The sequence below is a fragment of the Ochotona princeps genome, chromosome 11 (genome assembly GCF_030435755.1).
Source record: "Ochotona princeps isolate mOchPri1 chromosome 11, mOchPri1.hap1, whole genome shotgun sequence".
NCBI classification, from domain to species: Eukaryota; Metazoa; Chordata; class Mammalia; order Lagomorpha; family Ochotonidae; genus Ochotona; species Ochotona princeps.
In genome coordinates, this window is record NC_080842.1 from 16,309,755 (window position 1) to 16,330,525 (window position 20,771).

The 20,771-nt window shown below is 38.9% G+C and overlaps 1 protein-coding gene across 3 annotated transcripts in view; it reads right to left on the minus strand.

Moving 5' to 3' along the window:
- Positions 1–20,771, minus strand: part of DLC1 (DLC1 Rho GTPase activating protein) — a 452,588-nt gene that overhangs the window by 180,670 nt on the left and 251,147 nt on the right. For all 3 annotated transcript variants that reach the window (XM_058669860.1, XM_058669861.1, XM_004592678.3), the window contains one exon: positions 20,300–20,333. In XM_058669860.1, the coding sequence (XP_058525843.1) occupies positions 20,300–20,333 (34 nt within the window). The remainder of the gene's footprint in view (positions 1–20,299; positions 20,334–20,771) is intronic.

The window sequence follows — 20,771 nt, forward strand, 5'->3', positions numbered from 1 at the left end:
GGGTGGAGGGTGGAGTCCTCTTATTAATAGATTTAAGAATTATGGTGGTCATCAAAGTCAACGGCTGCCTGCCCTCCCTGCTCCCCTATCTCTCGAACCACATTCCATCCTGACTCTGGTTTCATGGTCCCGGCAAGGTTTCGGTGTGCGGCCAATGGCTGGGCATAGAAATCAAGCGGAGCTAGCAAATCCAGGAGGCTGTTTGACAGAGTAATGTCACGATGGTCAAATCCAGTAATTAAATAAACCTTGGGCTTCAACTTCTAATGTAATTTTCCAATTTCATTTTTCTAATCATTTATTATCATCATATTTTAAAGGGCTCTGGGTTAAAAAAAAAAAATCCGTCACCTTAAGTAGTTTAGGAAACCGGTCTGAAGTTTGGGTAAAAAGCGTCAAGAGACCATGATTGAGCTCTTCATGGATAGAAAAAGGCAAACACTATTTTGTAAAGTTTAGTTAGCCTCCGAATCAGGCAATTGCTGGGATTTGCACATTTCTCATTGCTATTGACATGGAAAAGTAACATGGCTGGCAGGGTTAGTTCTTCAGTTGGAAGTTGAAAGAGAAAAAATCACAATAGGAGATGGAAATATTTTTGTCTTCTGGAATTTCATGTGCAATGAGTGGCTCGTATCTGGCACCAAGACTAGGTCAATGATGTGAAAACTTTGACACCTAAAATAGTCAAAGAAAAACCGAGGATAGACTGTGTCAGCAAACACCACAGGCAATTTCGCCATTTAAGTGTAAAATACGATTATTCTTAAACACACCTCCTTTTTGTCAAGCTTGGGATTACTAGAGATAATTATTACTCTAAAATCTTAGGAGCAGCTATTCTCCTTGGTTCTCTAAATGCATGTATTATCTTCTCTTTATCTTAATTGGATCATTTGTTTCCTATTAGCATGAGGAATGGTCAAATTATAAATAGAACTTCATTTTTAAAAGTGCATAAACAAAAGAAAAATAAAGCTCAAAACCTTTTGGCTTTTTTCTCACCTCATCACTAAATGTCCTGCCATGTGTACTTATTAAAAGCTCATTATTAACAGTGACTATAGCTGTTATCAAAGTTTCACGCATTGTAAACTGCTTCTACTCTTTTTCCCTTCACTACTGAATAAAGGGTTAAAAATAAGGATGTCTAAATCTTGGCAGCAGGGCTTATGCCACTGATTAATAAGATTTAGTATTGTTAGTAAAATTATGATTGTTCTCCAAGGCCTGTTGAAGTCTGGACCCATCCCATTTTTCCAGTCCTCGCTCTTTCCAAACACACACGCTGGGTTCCAGTTGGCGTGGCTGCACAATTGCATCACCGTGCCTTGTGCATTCCCACTGTCTTCACTTTGCCAACACTATTTTTCTTGCCTAGAATGTCTCAGATCTTCCCTGGCAGTCTTTTCAAGGCCATCTTTCTTCCACTGAAATCCTCTCTGGACTCCTGTAACCCAGGAAACATCTCCCTCAGGCCACAATCTGGGGCCTCTTGGGTTAAACCCTTATCTTGTTCAGCAGGCCACAGTCTGCGAGAACGGTGTCTTATTAGGAATCAGTGACACATGCTCCTGCTTCTTTTCCCTTTCATAGCTGGTGCTCAGTTTTCCAGTAGAAGGAAGTGGAAGTGGGGGACAGAGAGGATCTGAAAGAGAACTCACATGCTGACATTTCGATGATCTTTGATAAACCTGGAGTAAGGATCACAGGTTCTGCTGAGTGGAAGCTAAAATTGTAACCCTCCTAAAACAACAGTACTTATATTAATTTTTCACCATATGTGGCAGTGAATTTGTTGCATTGCTTGGTTTGTCGTTTCAAGGATTATAAAACTGTAAATTAGGAGTCATGTGCTTGTCATTCCTCCTCTTCCCTCTTTGAGCATCTTACTCCTCTGTGATCTCTTCCTTTCTCCCCGGCAGTTGGTCCTTCTGCCATCTGGATGCCCACTGTCATCACTCCATGTTCTCCACCAAACCTAAATGTCCTTCATTGTATAGGCACCAGAATTCCCACTATATGAGAGCACGATAACACTTGTTGGGAACTTTGGAGATGTAAGGATTTCGGCCTTGGGAGAGAAGGGCATGTAGAGCTGAAGAAAAACTCCTAGGTGGAGCTAGAACTGAGTCCTTCTGAGCATTTCCTTATTGGTTGTGATTGGTGGGGCAGTATGATCCTCAGCTTCTCATTGTATTGCCTCTGCTCTCTCTCTCTCCCTCTCTCTCTTTCCCCTCCCTACCATTTCTGCATAAGAATTACTTTCAGTATTTTGCAAGGTTATTGTCTTTGTGAGATTAGATTATGAGTGGATTTGCTAAATGCAAATTACATGTAACTACACGACACATGATACATACAGCATCTTTAATTACTTTGCCTATTCAATATAGTTTTAATATTTCTATGTTGTTTCTCTCATTTTAAGCATAAACTCTTTGAAGATAGTGTTAGACGCAGTTATATAGGCCCAGCCAACCATCTGGTAATATGTACAATAAATATCACCACTCAATATCAAGATATATGCTTCAATCCTTCATACTGCATTATGCAGCAAAAACTTGGATGTACAAGTTGAAACATGCGTATGGCTGCAAGAGGAAGAAGACTAAGAAGATATGTTCATAGATATTAACGAGGGATTTGTAGTCTTTAGTGTTGATAAAAATTTCCTGGGGGTGGGCAGTGCGATGCCTCAATGGCTAAATCCTCACCTTGTAAGTGCTAGGACCCAATACGGATGCTGGTTTGTGTCCCAGCTGCTCCTCTTCCCAATCCAACTTCCTGTTTGTGGACTGGGAAAGCAGTAGAGGATGTCCCAAGGCCTTGGAACCCTGCACTATATGAGAGACCCAGAAGAAGCTCTTGGCTCATCTCCAGCCTTTGTGGCCATTTGGGGAGTGAACCAGTGGATAGATCTTTCTCTCTGTATTTCCTTCTCTCAGTAAATCTGATCTGCCTTTCTAATAAAAATAAATAAATCTAAAAAAAAAATACCCTGGAGAACATATTAACACTCATGCTTATGAGGCCTAAGACATTCTGACTGGAGGCATCCATAAATCTGTATTTTAAAAATGAATTAATTATTTGAAAGGCAGAGAGAAAAGGAAAGATCTCTTATCTGAATTTCCAATTCAGTACTCCACTGCTTGAGCTATCACCTACTGCTTCACAGGATGTACACGGTCAGGAAGTTGGAATCAGAAGTAGAGCTAGAACTGGAATTCAGACACTGTCATGGGAAATCTGGGTATCCCAAGCAGTATTCTAAGCACTGTGTGAATGTCTACCACCGGAAAGCTGAGTTTTAAAATATATTATGGGTTTTACTCTAGCAAATCATGAGATATACTTTAACTGACACTGTCTATAGTTTTCATCAAAGGCAACAAGGCTGAATGGTGAGGGTTGGAGAGAGTGTAGGCGTAGCTTTAGCAGGGCAAGACTTCCTAAGGCAGATAGTAAGATAGAGGACGAAGGGAAGACAAGCAAATTGAACCATCAATGTAGTGTAATTTCTTTAATTAGGCTCATGGGGAAATTCTGTGAGATGAGGATTGGTTACTAAATACATTTTCTTAATTTTATCACATATAACACCAAAGGATACTAGGAGGTTAATGTGAAGGTACTTCAAAAGTGAAATAAAAAGGTAGATCCGCTTTTTCATGTAAAAAAAACCTGAAATACTATTTTTTTTTCAGAGCACATGATTGTCATGAACATTTTGGAGATCCCTGATTCATAACTTTGTTTCTATGTGCTTCATGATACTAACTTGCATTGTTGGGTACAACTCTAAAAATTTTAGAATTGTAAAATAACAGTGCTACACCTATTTAAATAAAACCCGAAGTACTATGTGTATTTATAAAACTTAATTTCATAAAAATTTGCATTTGTATTTATTATCATCTGTATCACTAGGAAGATATTTACGAAAAATAAGGTACATTTTAGGCACTCATAAAAATATGATGAGATAGTCCCTTGATCTGCCTCCTGCTCAAAACAAAACAAAACAAAACAAAACAAAACATAATAAAACCTGAAACCACAAAGGTTAAGCAATCTCACTAAAGAAAACAGAAACGAGGTAAGCTGAAGTCATGGGAAATGGAAGAGAAACAGCAAGAGCCTGAAAACCCACTGCAGATGGAGCAAAGGCTTTCCAGATGTGGAATGCCTTCTGGGATTCGTGCGATTAAAATGGTTCATTTGGCTTCTACCAGGAAAAAAATAAAAGGCAACTAGGACTGCTTGCCAGCTTCTGTCTGTAGCAGAGTGAACGCTACTCTGCAGCACTTTCATGTTTTGTTTCCTCCAGGAAGATGCCGGATAGCTCATGCCCATAGTTGTTTTTTAAAAGCTGGTTTCCAGTGTGATGATGGGAGCACTTTTGGGTCACCTGAAGGTATTTGTATGTGTGTTGGGATAGCTCCACTTGGGAAGATCTCTGAAGGTGTCCATCCCAGAGTCCTCCTGTCCGTTTCACCTCAGGGCCAGGGCGCTCTCTGAGTGTGAGGATGAAGGGTCACGGCTCTGTGAAGGCTCTGTTGTCAGGGACCATCTGGGAGGACAGCTGCAGATTAGCTGCACAGTGATGAGCACCATCCCAGTGAAGTGAAACTGAGATGCCCTTTTTCTTCCATCTTTCTTCATGTCTTCCTTCCTTCCTTCCTTCCTTCCTTCCTTCCTTCCTTCCTTCCTTCCTCCCTTCCTTCCTTCCTTCCCTTCCTTCCTTCCTTCCCCTCCTTCCCTTCCTTCCTTCCTTTTCTCTGGATTAGAATTTGGGGCTCAACAATATTACACAATAATGAAAGTTTTCTTGTTATAAGAAGCTCGGTTCTTTTGTACTAACAAGTCACAGAATGAGGAAAGCCTAGGTTCGCTTCCAGGCCTCCTGGTTCACCCGTGCTTTGCCTAGATGGAAGAGACTCTCCTCATCACTGCAGCTGGGTTGGAACATTGGAGACCTCAGAAATACTAACCGATGGGGAGGGGTTTAGCAGCATTGGCATCTCTAATGGATGCTGGTTTGAGTTCCTGCTGTTTCACTTCCCTTCCAGTGCCCTGCTAATGGCTTAAGTGATGGATCCCTTCCACCCATGTGGGAGACTCACTCAGAAGAAGCTCTAGGTTTTGTCCTGGCCAAGTTCTCGTCATTGGACCATTTGGGGCATTTTTGAACCTCTCTCTCTGCAACTCTGCTGTCCAAAATAAGTCTTTTTAAAAAAATTATAACTGAAAAAAAGAAAGATCGTGGGATGCTCACACCTAACATCTATAAAAACTTTTAGAGTTTATATTTTTGTTTATATTCTGCTCTATTTCAATTTTGGAGTCTTGGGTTTTATTATTTAGTACTTTACTAATGGTGTCTAAATGGAATAAAGGAATACGAACATAATTGAAAGTATCAAAGCGTTGAAGGTACAGACACTTAAGTCAAACTACAGAGCAAAATCAGAAATGGAATGGCATGTTCAAGATACTGTCAAGGGATTTAAAAAGGGAGACAATCTACTTGGTTAAATTGACAATCCATAAATTCCACAACTGTAAGATGTGAAGGTACAAATTAGAATGAGTTCAGCTGAAAAAGGATAGAAGATATTCTGTAGGCCACAACATGACTGTATTGATGTAGTTTAGGGCAGTGCTGCTGTGAAAATAGCGAAAAACTATTTTACAAAGGGCTTTCAAAAAGTTCATGGAACATTTATGTTACAAAAAAATCTATGCATGGATTTCAAAATGATTATTCACCTAAATACTTTTCTTTTCATCTCATTTTTCTATGAAGTTGTTGGACTATCCCTGTACACTTAGTTCTACCTAGGGCTCGTGGCATAAAATAAAATAAAGCAAAATGCGAGCATGGTTCTTCACTGGGGTTGATTGTGAAATATTTTGGGAGGTGGTGCTTTTATAAAAGAAATAAAGTATGATCACATAAAACTAACGAAAAAAGGCAGGTGTTGGCACAGTGGTTAAGGCGCTGTTTGAGATGATTTCATCTCATATTTGAGTGTTTTGGTTACAGTTCTGTCTTGACTTCCAATTCCTGTTTCTTTCAAACGCACACACTGCGAAGCAGCAGGTGTTAACTCATAGATGGGTCTCTAGATCTACGCGGGAGATTCTGAAATGCCAGGCTGAGACTGTTGTGGGCATCTGGGCAGTAAAACAGCAGATGAGAGGTTTCTCTGTTTTTTATTATTACAAAGTCAGATATACAAAGAGGAGGAAAGACAGAGAGGAAGATCTTCCAGCCAATGATTCACTCCCCAAGTGACTGCAACAGCCGGTGCTGTGCCGATCTGAAGTCGGGAACCAGGAAACTCTTCCAGGTCTCCGACGCGGGTGCAGGGTCCCAAAGCTTTGGGTCATCCTCAACTGCTTTCCCAGGCCACAAGCAGGGAGCTGGATGGGAAGCAGGGCTGCCGGGATTAGAACCGGCGCCCATATGGGATCCCGGTGTGTTCAAGGCAAGGACTTTAGCTGCTAGGCCACGCCGCCAGGCCCGATGAGAGGTTTCTAAGTGTCTCTGTTTCTCTACCTTTCAAATAAATAAATTTAAAATAAGGTAAAAAAAAGTCCTGTCTGTATTATTGATAAACTCTTTTTTAAAAAACCAAGGACTAGATCATTTTTAGTATTACTGGCATAACCAATAGGAATTTGGAAAAAGACATCCAATTATCTGACGCAGAAAAGTCATTCACATTATTTTCAATAAAGAAAGTACTTAAGGCAAGGTCTGGAAATGAGTCACAGTGAGTTAAAGCTGTTGCCTGCAAACTTAGTATCTCATTTTGGAGTTCCAGTTCAAACTTCAGGCTCCTGGCTTTGGTCTGAAACAGCTCTGGCTATTGCAGCCGTTTGTAGAGTGAACCTGTATCTCTCTCTCTCTCTCTTCCTCTTCTCCCTCTCTTCCTCTCTCTGCCTCTTTCACTGTCACCCTGATTTTGAAGTCAATAACATGTATCTTTAAAAATTTGTACCTCTGATTTTGAAGTCAATGACATGTATCTTTAAAAATTTTTACAAGTTCCTAAGATGTAAGGATGCAGAGATTCTGTGCAGATACAGGTCAAGGCCTCCAAGAGCTGGCATGCATACTCAGGGAGTCAGCTACATTTTCCAGCTTGTGTTGCCTCTAACTTCTCTCTTATTGTCCTTGTTACTCCATTCTCCTGATTTCTCTTTGCAGAATGGTTTCTGTTACTTCTCCTCACCATCTATGTGATTTTTTAGCTAAAGTATCTGCTGCAGATTGAGTCTCCCTGATCAAAATTTCCATGAGAGAAACAGAGGTAGAGATGGAGAAAGAGATAGAGACAGTGAAAGAGATAAGATAGAAAAAGATGATACCTAGACAGATACCTAGAGCACTTTTCTCAAAGCATTCTCTGGCCTTGGGTCTTGAGCCTCCACTGTTATCCTATGTAACTTAGTCCAGTTGATTCCAGTGATAGATTCGTATACAGACTGACCCTTTCCGGGGCTGGAGAGGAAATGAACAATGACACTTGTCTGGGTTAAAAGCGGGGATCCACTGCAGCGTAGAACAGCTGTGGAAGGCATTATGTGGAAGTGGCACTCCAGCTAATCCTTGAAAGAAAAATGTGATTTGGAAAAAATACAGAAGAGTCTTTGGGATAGAAAACGTTAGGAGCAGAGGCATTAAGGATAGGGAGAGAGATAGTCTAAAATTTATATGATCTATCTCGGTTTCAACAATTTTCATCATGGATTTTAAATTACTCATCTTTAAAATTTATTTGAAAAGACAAATTTATTTATTTCTCTCCTATCTGCTAGCACAGCCCCCAAATGTCCACAACAGCTGAGGCAGTTCCAGGCAGAAGCCAAGAACCTGGAACTCATTCTCACTCTCTCACATGAGTATCAGAAACCCACCTAGCTGAGCTTTCACTTGCTGCCTCCCACAGTGCACAAAAGCAGGAAATTGGAATTGGAAGCAGAGCCTGCGTTTGAGCCCAGATAACTTCATACAATGCTTTTACTGTTGCACCTCATCATAACATTTATTAGTGTGCTTGAAGCCAGAGTAAATGGTGTTGTAGGGCACAGAGAAGTGGAGAAAGCACCAGTTTGGGGAGAAAAGAAATTTAAATGCCTTGTAGATAAGTGAATGCTAATACATAGACACAGTCCATAGTCCTTTTCTCAGCACTGCAAAATAGGAACCCAGTGAATAAGGACTACTGATAACATATTTAGTAGTAATATTTCTCTTTTGAAAACTTGAAGTTGCTTCAAAGGAAGGAAATTACATAACTGAAATCTTTTTTTTCTAATTTATTTATTATTTTTAATTCATTAATTACATTGTATTATGTGACACACATAATTGAAATCTTGGTGAAGTAGAGTTGATTTTGCCTAAAGAGGACAGGTAAGAATTAACATAATGTGTAACGTATTTTATTATGATCTGTTTTTTCAATGATTTACTTATTTTTATTGGAAAGGCAGATTTACAGAGAGAAGGAGAGACAGAAAGATCTTCTGTCTGCTGGTTCACTCCTCAAGTGTCTTGCAAAGGATAGAGCTGAGCTGATCTGAAGCCAGGAGCCAGGAGCTTCCTCCAGCACTGAACCATGGAACATCCCACAGCATAGTGCCACGTACTGAAGATTCCCTTGGCTCCACTTTCTCATGCCTCCCGTCCCTCAGAGCACCAGCCATCACAGGTCTTTTTATTTTTCTTAAGTTTTGCTATTATCTGAACATCATACAGACCAAACTGTGCTTTTCTGCTCAATATTTCTTGGAAAGTTCTCCTTTAAAACAAGGGTTATTTGTATACTAAACTCTCTGTGTTTTTTTTTTTTTTTTTTTTTTGGTGCACTGCACCATGCAAAATGACTTTTAGAACAAAAGATGCACAAAGACTCTGGGGAGGTAAGACTGAGACAAAACACTCAGGTGACAATGCCAGTTCATCCATGATTAAGTGCCAAAGTTACCAGTACACACTGCATAGGCTGTGACTGTATTGTGCTGAAGAAAAGGAAATTAATATGAGCAGAAGTTATCATGGAAGACTTCACAGTGAAACATGAAACACAATGAATCCTTGGGGGTTGGGGAAAGCAATTTCTGGAAGGGAAACAGAAAGAGTGAAGGTCAAGTTTTGCAGAAACAAAATCAGGCAAAAAGTGAAGTTGTTACCATGGCTACAGAGGAAGGCACATGCTAGAGGAGGATGACAGATAAGGTTGGAAAGGAAGGGCCAGAGTATGGAAAATGTGTCAGCTTGAGGAGTCTTGGCATGTAACCACCACATACAGCTTAGTGATTAGAGTACATACGCAGGTCTGCACTGTTTGCCTTGAATTCTGCCTTGGCCACAATGTGACTTTGGGTATCAGGAAACTCTTTACACTTTCAGGATCCTCCTCTCCATCATGGGAATAACAAAAGCCCTTAGCCTCTGAGGGTTGTAGAGAAACGAAATGAGGTTATGTCCATAAAATACATAGGAAAATGTAGATGCAGAATAAACGCTTCTTATTGTTACCTATTCAATCACTCATTCCACAAACTTTTGCTTCAAAACTTGTCAAGAGGCTGGCATTACAGAGACTCATAGCAAAAGTATGCCTTTCAAGTAATGACAACATAGTGGGAGAAGACGTTTGGATCACTTTGTCCAAGATGACCACAGACTCAAACAGGGAGCAGAGGAAGAGGTGGTTAACTGTACTCTTACTCCCCTCTCCATTTACCTGTTTCCTTAAATCCACAAGAAAAAAAAAACGACAAAAAAAAAGATGTAGCATTAAAATTAAGAAGTTTAAAGAGACTGGTGTTTGTTAAGATGCTTATGTCTCACATCGGAGAACCTAGCTTTTATACAGGCTATGGCTCCTAGCTTCAACTACGTGCCAGTGCAGACCCTAGGATGCAGGGTTGATGGCACAGTGTAACTGAGCCGTTTTCTGTAATGTGGCAAGTCTAGACTGAGTTCATAGCTTCTGGGTTTGGCCTGGCTCCATCCCCTGCCACTATGTGCATTTGGGCAGTCAATCAGTGGAAGGGAAATCTATTTTCTATCTCCTTTTTTTCTTCTCTCTACCTCATGAACAAAGTTTAAAAGCTGGCAATGTGCACAGTGGATTAACGTGATGCTTCTGACAATGCTATGTAATATCAGAGTACTGGCTCTTCCATTTCCGATCCAGCTCCTGCCTAATGTGCCTGGGAAAGCAGAGACTGATGACCTAAGTGCTGGACCCCTGCCATCAAGGTGTAAGACCAGGATGGAATTCCTGGCTTCTGGCTTCAATGTAGCTCAGTCGCAGCTGTTGTCACCATCTGGGGAGCAAATTAGTGGATGGAAGATCTCTCTAAGTCTCTTTCTGTTGCTCTACCATTCAAATTAAAAACAAATAAATTTACAACATCAGCAGTTTGGAGTCACTGGAATGTGTATTTTCTGGAAATTCAATGTTTTGGGAAATTTTACAAAGAAACAATACCCGGTTGTGGTTGGCAAACAAAGGTTCTGTAGTGACCATTTTTGCTTAATCTGCACTTAAAGAACCTCCTGGAATCTTTTCTACCTGATCACAACACTCAGGACAAAATAATTTATTAAATCTATGACTACTCCTTTGAAATAAGAAGACTAGATTTTTGCATAGATTACAAGCAACAAGATGGGCACTGACCTTTTCTCAGGCATCAACTAACTGATTTGTTTGTTAATAACTGCCTACGATTTCCATATAGGTAAACTATATCTCAAAATTATATCTCAGCTCTGTAACATACATATCTACAGATTTATCTGGGAGAGATACTGATCTCAAACTCTTAGTTACAGAAAAAAATTATATAAAGTATTTTGAACTAATGGAAGACTGATAAGAGAAAACAAGTACAGTCATGCCAGCAGAATTGCAGTTCATTTTATGTAACTTTGTAAAGAAATGTACTTCTTAAAAGAAACTAGATCAATACACACACATTGCTAATCAAACCAACTAAATTGCAAATCATACACTGCAAACTTTGTAAGGTAAATTAATGATAAGATGTAATTTTGAACTAAATGCAAGCTGTTTTACTACTTGTTAAATAGAACTGATATAAAAGGATCTTTGTGCAAATTATCGTTCTTTAGGGAAGGTGAAAATGATGGAGACTCATGGCATTTGAAACACTGAAATGAAAACTGTCTCATTGGCCCACAGTAGTAGGTCAGAGCCTCCTCTTCGCACTAAATAGGGAAGAATGGGAGGAGTGACATGTCTACAAGACTTTCTGGAAGAAGTTTGGAGGCTCGTCAAATACTGTGACATGTCCCAGGCAGTGGGGTGTCTTTATGAGGGGCGTAGTGTGCCAGATAAGCACACTGGTTCAAAATCATTTCTTCTGCACTTGTGTATGAAGTGTGGAGACAAAGATGAAATGGGGGGTGGTGGTTTCTGCCTTGTAGGGACTCAAGGCTCAGTACAACAGGTCATTCACTAACAGAAGCACAACACTGGGAACACTAATTCCGTAAAGAAGTAGCAGAAACCTTAGAGAATCACTCCAAGGATAGAAGGCAGCATCTGGACTGGGACTTAAGGAAAGGGAAAGTATCACATAACTGCTTGCTTGAAGTGCATTGGAGAGGAGAAGGAATAGCTTCCATTGGTTAAGGTGATAGAGCGAATGTATTTAAACTATTTAGCAATTGCTAAAATACCAGCAGGACACTAAAAAACACTCAGATAATTATCTGTGCTTAAAAGTAACCTTTCAGTTCAAGATCTTTGGCATTTAAGAATAGCTTATTTGTATTTTTTCATGAATTCTTTGATACCTGAAAGCAAATGTGTTTCCTCCAGTAGTTCAGTCAGCCACAGCCCACTTTTCATGGATTAGTTTACATTAGGTTTCAGAAAAAAAAAATGGAGTGGTTGTTTGTGGACATATCCTAAATTCCTTTTTTAGAAAAAAAAGCAGTGCACAAAGACCATAATACTAAAAAAAAAAAAAAAGTGACTATTTATTTGCCATTAGTATAAAAACGATAATATATTTTTTAAGAGTAAAGAAACAAAGAATTTGGAATGTTAGACCAAAACCCAGCCTGGCCAGATAAAGACAAATTTCCAATCCTAACAACTGCTATAAAACAGCTGAGGATCTTTGCACTTAAAACAGAATGATAAGCGAGCTCTCTGAATCTTGGGATTACCATGACTATAATGCATTTGATGTTTTCTAAAATATTTCATTACCCACTGATTTACTAAATGGTGAGCAACTACATTAATGTCAGGTACCGGCCAAACGGAGTTGAATGAAACAGATTTTGGTCTTTCAATGTGTTTACAACCTTGTGGGTGAGATAACAATAATAGCCATTTGATCTGTAGTAAAATGAAGACATAAAAAAGGGCAGAGTCATTCAAAGGAGGATTGTGAAATGCGGCAGTCCTGTTTTTCACTTTTCATGGAATCTCTGGATCTGTAGATCTTAGAGGATGGTTAGGAGTGAAATAGATGGCAGTGATAATTAGACTGCGAAAGAGGAGAGTGTCTTCCAATTTTAGCTTAAGGATTTTTGGGGGGATGTGGGTGGTAGTTCATCTGAATTTCTCTTCTCAATGATCAAAGGTAGCCAAGAAAATTAATACCAAAGGGCACTAAGTCCGGGCTTTTTATTTAGTATGTTTACAAGGAGCTTGGATCAAAATTATGAAAACCTTGAATTTTCTTCTCACACATTTGTCACAAAGAAGTGTTTGATTTTCATTTTCCGCCTTGCTAGCCACAACATAAAGTTTGGAGAGATTGCGACTCTGTTATATGCTTATGAAAGCTATCTTTCACAAGTTTTTTTTTCAGGCTGTAACTATTCATTATCTTGATTTTTAAACATTTTCTGGCCAAACCAATAACCTTGAGGCAGGAGTACAAAGATTCTAAGAAAAATGACCAAGGAATGAAACCAAAGTCAGATTCTAAGTGATGTTTTTCAATGGTATCCTTTACATTTTTAAAAAATCAGATAGAACCCAAAATGGCACCATTAGTTAATTATCAGGGATATGTAGACTCATGGAGGCAGGGGGTCCAAGCTCCTGAGACAAACTATGAACCTAAACCTCCAGTTCCTGTGGGTCAGTGATGTTGAAGGACTAGCTGCCTCCCAAGACAGACATTTCAGAATTTTTTTAAAAAGATTTATTTATTTTATTGCAAAGTCAGATACATTTAGAGAGGAGGAAAGACAGAGAGGAAGATCTTCCGTTGATGATGCACTCCCCAAGTGACCGCAATGGCTGGACCTGTGCTAATCCGAAGCCAGGAGCTCTTCCAGGTCTCCCACATGGGTGCAGGGTCCCAAGGCTTTTGGCCGTCCTCGACTGCTTTCCCAGGCCACAAGCAGGGAGGTGGATGGGAAGCAGGGCCACAGGGATTAGAACCAGTGCCCATAAGGGATCCCGGCGTGTTCAAGGCAAGGACTTTAGCTGCTAGGCCACCATGCCAGGCCCCATTTCAGAAAGTTTTAAATTCAACAACAGGGCCCAGCGGCATGGCCTAGTGGCTCGCCTTGAACGCGCCCCCGGGATCCCATAAGGGTGCTGGTTCTAATCCCAGTGACTCCACTTCCCATCCAGCTCCCTGCTTGTGGCCTGGGAAAGCAGTCGAGGACAGCCCAAAGCCTTGGGATCCTGCATCCGCGTGGGAGACCCGGAAGAGGTTCCTGGTTCCTGGCTTCAGACTGGTGCAGCACCGGACGTTGTGGTCACTTGGAGAGTGAATCATCGGACGGAAGATCTTCCTCTCTGTCTTTCCTCTTCTCTGTATATCTGACTTTGTAATAAAAATAAATAAATCTTAAAAAAAAATTCAACAACAGTGATGTACTTTCTGTTCTCCAAGATTGGTAATCTTTCTCCACTCTCCATCATGGCAACTACTGCATTGTCCCTAACAAGGAGATGACCCAGTGACACTTTCATTAAAGGGAAAGGCTTGTGCAGTGTGTCTTTGTTTTCATGGACCACATGCATAGCTCTTAAGAAGTTATGCCAGCTAGAAACATTACTGGACAAGATTTCTTCAAGTGGAATAAATAAATAATATTTACTATCTTACAAGAAAAAAAAGAGGGGTCAGCGTTATGGCTAAATTGGTTAGTCCTCCCTTGAGCGTTCTGGGATCACAAATGGGTGCCAGTTTGTGACCCAGCTGTTCCACATCTCATCCAGCTCCCTTGTTTTGCCCTGGGAAAGCAGTGGAAGATGGCCCAAAGCCTTGTGACCCTGTACTCGCATGGGAGACCCGGAAGAAGCTCCTGGCTTCGGGTTCGCTCAGCTCTGGCCATTGCACCCATCTGTGGAATCAATCAGTGGAAGGAAGATTTTTCTCTCTGTCTCTCCTTTTCTCTGTAAATTTGCCTTTTCAACAACAACAACAAAATCCTAAAAAAAAAAAAAGAAAGCAAAGAATCAAGATTTTCAAGACAGAGAAACAAGAGTAAATGCAGTTTTGAGCTAATGATAATAGAAAATGAGATGTCCTATACCCTGACCAAATTCTTGAGATTATCTCTGCATTAATTTCAGCATGACATATTTCATATTACTTCGTATTATTATTTTAAAATACACCAAGAAAATTGTATTTTGGTGCCTATAATGCAGTGGTCATTTTCTCAATTATACACTTCAATAGAGAATACATATGCTGATTCATAAGTGTAGAGACATTTCTCCCAAATAGGAATAAATGAAACTGTTTTCATTTAGGATAAATAAAATCCTGGTTATTATTTTTATTCAATAAATGATCTTTTTCTCTGTCTCTGTTTTAATAAAAAACGTACATTTTCTATAAGACAGCTTTATGCTGCAGATCTAGACTAAAGCAGAAACATATAGAGTTAGAAGAAGTTCTGTGACCGGATGTGGTGTTTGTATCTGGACCAGTCAATTGACCAAGCAGCCACAAAAGAAAAAAAAAGGAACAGAAGGAAGGCAAAATATTTGTAGGTTCATGAGTGAGACTCCTGTGAATAGAGAAATGGTCCATTGTGTGAATAAGAGGAATGTAATAATAGGACTATCTTTCAAGGAAATTACATGTCAAAAGAAAAGGGTGGTTGTCAGAACTTGGAAAGATGAGTGGAAAGCACTGCCTAAGAAACTCCAGCACCATCACCTCCTGCTCCCAGTCTCCTATCTGGACTCCCTATTAGGTGAACAGGAAAGACAGAAAGAAGGCAATCAGTTGAAATTGTCCACCCCAGTCAGCCTCAATGAACAGTCAGCGAACAACAGGGCATATCTGAAAGGCAAGATGAACACACTCAGGACAATAAATTGTACTCCACCCAAATTAAAATGGCCAGAGAGGTGAAGCAGGAAAATTCGACCTCATCCTGAAGAGAATGAGGAGAGAGAGAAAATGTAGGAGCGGAAATCGACCTGATCAGGTCAACCTTTCTCACAAATAACACCAGTACTGGTGCTATAGAGAGTAGATCACCGTAATGACAGATTTAGGCAGGCAGGCCAGTCCTGGATACTGCTGGGGAAGTCTGCTGGAAGGTGGAGCTCTGAATGAAGGCAGGGACTAGAGGAATGGATGATGGATGAAAAGAAAACAATGTTGACAGGGTCGATGCAGGAAGTGATGGAAGGAGGCAGCAGCAGGACAACTCCCATGCCTACTCCGGTTCCTGGGTGGATGGGATTCAGTTAGTCCCAGGGACTAGGGCTATAGGGGGATAATGAAGTCATAGGAAATTAGGATGTACATTTCTCAGGGAAGATTTTCAGTAAGATTCCCAAGAAAGAATTTTATGCCAACAAAGTAAGTAATTTCTAATGAGAAGTTAAAATGTGATTGACTCTGCTTATACTGGAAATAACTTTTGTCTGTCTGAATGATCTTACTCAGAAAATATGTGTGAGGAAAGTGATATTTTTCATCCCAATAGATATCTGTTTAGCTATGACTTGGTACGCTGTAGAAATGTTTAAGGATTGTTGGTGCACACAGGGACAGCAATGACCCAGCTAGTGCATATTTGGCCTGTACATACAGTGATGATAAGTAATTAATTACCATAAAAAGCTACCTTTTTTTAGGACAAACTTTGTGCCAAGCATTGTTTTCTTGAAACAACAACATGGCAGACTATTTATATTCTAGAAATGAGGAAGTTGAGTAATTTGCTCAAGGCCAAACAGATAGGAAACAGCTGTTCTGGAGAAAATACAGACATATAGGTCCTGGAAACACATGGCAATTCCATGGAAATATTAAAAAATTTGATATAATTATATATTGATAATATGTGATTGGATCCAATTTAAAAAAAGCAAATTGGTTGGAATGATATTCTGAAAGAAATGCTTTTATTGAGTTCTTCCCCTGGAAAACTTAATGAATAAGCAAATGTAAGAAATTCTGATGAGGAGGAAAGAAGGAAAGTATTGACTCAAATGGACTTGTTTAAGCAAATTGAGCTCCTTTGGGGGGTGGGGTTGGGCAAAAACCCTCCTTCATAGTTGCTTCTTTGATAGAACCTAATATGATGCTTAAACATGTAGTTATTCAACACAATAAGTATTTATGGAATGAATGAATCCATAGGAAGATCTTTCAAAATACATTTTCCTTGGAGTTTTTCTGTCTTCACAAGGTAAGGATAAGTGGCAGAGTTGGTTAACACAGCATGATGAATCAGAATAGAAGATAGTTATGTAATATATACCCAGGGACATCCATACAACTGTAATTCAGTGATTAATGGAGTATATCCAACATGATTTTGTTTAGGGCTTCACAAAACCTGGAAGAGTAGATTCCAGTTGGCTTGGATGAGGGGTTACACAGATGAAAAATAGACTTTCCCAACCAGAAATAATGGGCAACATCCATTTAGTAAGACTGAAAAAAACAAAAGGCAGGGTTTAGGGGTGAGTATGAAACTCAATTCTACTTAAGAGTTCAACTAACCCCAGAAGATTGAGTGGATCCACTACTTTCATGTCCATTCCTCTGACTAGTGGAAGTTTAAAAGTAGAGATTTATAAAGATGGGAATAAAAAGATTCACATTTGTCTACAAAATATTCAAAATACTCTTAATATTTTAAGTAGAACATACAAAGGGTTAGAAATATAAGGATTGTTTAGACTAATAGCCATTTAAATTTTCTGCAATTAAAATATTTTATTTTAAATTGTTAAATCCATTACCATTTGTCATAAGTTATCCATAAACATTAATCTGGAAAGGTAAAGTCACAGACTTCTAAATCAGTAATTTCCTTATTATGTTTATATTATCAAATACAATTATACTTCCTTCTAAACATGTTAGCAGATACTATAGAAATTCAAAACAAAACCCATTTAGGATAAACCTCAATAATTTTAACATTTTAAGTATAGGAAAAATTAAGTTCTGTTTAAATCAGCTCTTCCTGGAATGTTAAGTGTCTTGAATGGGACACTCAGGCTTGGGGCTTGGGTAGTTTGAATGTTTCAATTAATAGGGTCTGAATTCAACAAATCATCTTAGGAAACGGAACTGAATGTATCAACTCTTTTAATTTGTACCCCAGGGATTTATAAATGATCACCCAAAGACTGTTAGATAGTGATCACTAATTTCCCTTTTTAAGTTTACTTATTTGAAAGGCACACACACAAACACACACACACACACACACACACCGACAAATATCCCATCTACCAACCTGCTTCCTAACTGCTTGCAATAGCTGGGGCTAGGCTAGGGACCCAGGACTAAGTTCAGGTCTTTCACATGGGTGTCAGAGAGCCAAAGATCTGAGTCATTGCCTACTGCATCCCGGCAAGCCCATTAGCAGGAAGCTGAAATCAGACACCAAACTTGGAGTTGAACCCAGGCACTTCAATATGTCATGCAGATTTCCCAAGTGGCATCAGAACTGTTGTGTTGATGGCTGCCACAATTTTTTCTTTTGTTGCTATTCTTGAGGAGGAAAATTTCCAGGATTATGATAGAAAGTGGCAGTTTCATTACATTTATGCTATTATTCACATAGTTTTCTGCTTTCAATAATATTTTCAAAGTATTTGAGAAGCTTGATGAAATGAAGTGTTTCTCTATATCAAATGGAGCCCATGTGAGCGGAAGGAGAAGAGAATTCTTCGACTTCTATTCCTTAAGCTACGCATTCTTATTTGTTTTCTTCCTTCCTGTCAGCCAACAACTTTGTCCCAGTTTTCTCCTTGGTGAATGAAAGAATTTGCTGATATTCCAGAATAACATGACAATGTTCTGGTGTTATGAACTTTGTTTAAACTACAACTAATCTTGGGAATTACAGAAAATGTCACAACCCAAGACAGAGTATGACCTTTGCTAAGTTTTTCTTCTTCGTGATGTATGTGCTCAGCAAACTGCTTATTTCTTTTCCTAACGAGATAGCTAGCACAATCTATTTAAAGACTTGATGCTGTGGGGCTGCATTTGGCCTTAGTAATAGGATGCCCAAGTCCCACATTGGAGTATCTGGGTTTAGTGCCTGCATCTGGTCCCTGACTCCTGCTTCTTGCCGTAGGTACCAGAGATGGCACAAGTTTTGGGTCCTTACTACCCACACGAACACTCTGGATTGATCCTACCTCCTGGCTTTGCTCATCCCAACACTGGCCATCACAGACATTTGGGGAGTATCCAGTAGATGGTTGCTCTTTGTCAATCTTTCCCTCCTTCTCTCTTAAACAATTAAATAGATATTTAAAAATATATTGGTACTTTGGAAGTGTATGTAACTTAAATTCACTTTATATGTGTTAGCAAATCATGGAATGAATAGTAGTATATTGTTTTTTTTTTTTTTTGGTAGTATATTGTTAAACTGAGCAATTTTTCTCTCCAAATGACCCATGATACCAGGACCATATTCTAATTTCGAAGATTTATCTTTTCATATTATTAGAACAAAAGAATCAATCACAGCTTAAATGAGAAACAAGAATAGCCTACAGAAGAATACAAATTATAAAAACTTTTTGTGTAAAAATGAATGGCAAAACTATTGCTGAAACTGAAGCAAGAATCTCAGTATAATTTTTAAAAATTATTATTACTTTCCATGACTTAGTTTGGTAGATGTAGGGATCACCCATTCCCCCACTGTTTCTTCCCTTCCCACCATCTCCCCTGTGTTATAAAGGCAGTATTGTCCTTTTACAACAGTTATAAGTTCAACATTCTGCTATTTAAGTCGATCATGGCATTGTATGTATAAACAATCATAGACAATCTAGTACCAAATTGTTAATGTATGTTTAACAGTTTCTCCCAATATAACATTGTATCAGACAACTTCTAATATTTTAAATTTTAAGGGGTCTTGAAATGATGTTCTTAGAGGATGCCCTGGACCCTAAGCTTTTAATATGGCTCTTAAAATTGTGAATATAGATAAACACACCAATGTGCCTCAAATTTGGTAGCACATTTTTCTCTCTTTCTTTTAGATGATGTTTACATAGTTGATCAGGATAGGAAGGATCCAGAGTCAGGGAAAAGTGGGTGTGATCATTGTTTCCAAGTTTTCCATTTCTATTCCCTGTATCTGGGGGGAGAGGGGAGGGCTATCACACTTCTACTTTGTTTTGCTGTTATTACACAGAACACATAGGACAATACTGAGAAACATCAAAAATATTTAGAAATCATATATATATAATTCCACCACTCCAAGTCTAATTTTTCACATTTCCACTTTCACCATCAGTTTTTGTTCATGTTCCCACAATACTAATAAATAATTCTGATAGCAAAGAACACAGAAACACAGGTTTTTTCCAACACAATTAAGCAAATTTCTTAATAACTATTTTTTGATACTATAGCATCAATACATTTCCTATGACTCCTAAATAAGCTACTTAAGATTCAAAAATAAGTCTTGAATATTATTAACAACCAATTTCCAAAGATCATTTCTCACAATATTAGTCACCATCTAATTTTCCTAGAGGAAAAAAGAATTCATTCATTCCACTTGCTAGTAAAGCAACAAGAAGAATACATCTTGTTTTAATTATGCAACATTATCTTAGAAAACCACATTTTTACATACTGTGAAAAGTAATTTCTTCAGTTATTCAAAACTAACACTTTCACAGAAAATTGATCAAATTCGTAAATTATAGATGCTTAATGAAGTGCCTACCTTAAGATAAAATTTTATTCTAAAATACAAAGGAGAGAAAATATGACCAAAATGTCAACTCACCAGCCTTTTCCTTCTCTGAAATACCTTGAATAGCCTGGAAAAGAAAATAGAAAAGCCATCAAATGATGGTACTGTTGTGAAAGAAACATCAAATAGTACAATCTGGAGTAAATGAAGCGCCACATACTGAGCAAAAGTGAAACAGAGCCACGAAGTAAAGCAAGAAGCATGGTGGAGCTACTGGAAAATTGTTAGAGTCAATTTCCTTAACTGCAATCATCACAGAATGATTCTCTTGCCTGAATATGAATTCAATTCGTATGAATATGAATATGAATTCAACTTTGCACTGGACACAACACTAAAACCACTCTAGCTCTGAGTAGAATTTGTGTTACTGATTTCTTTGTTTCTTCTTTTGGAGGCAGAAAAAGCAAATTGTCGGGTCAGATCTTGGCATTTCAAATCTCTGTATGTCTCTTCTTTCCTCTGTACATGTGACAGAGCTACCTAACCTCTCCAAGTTCAGGTT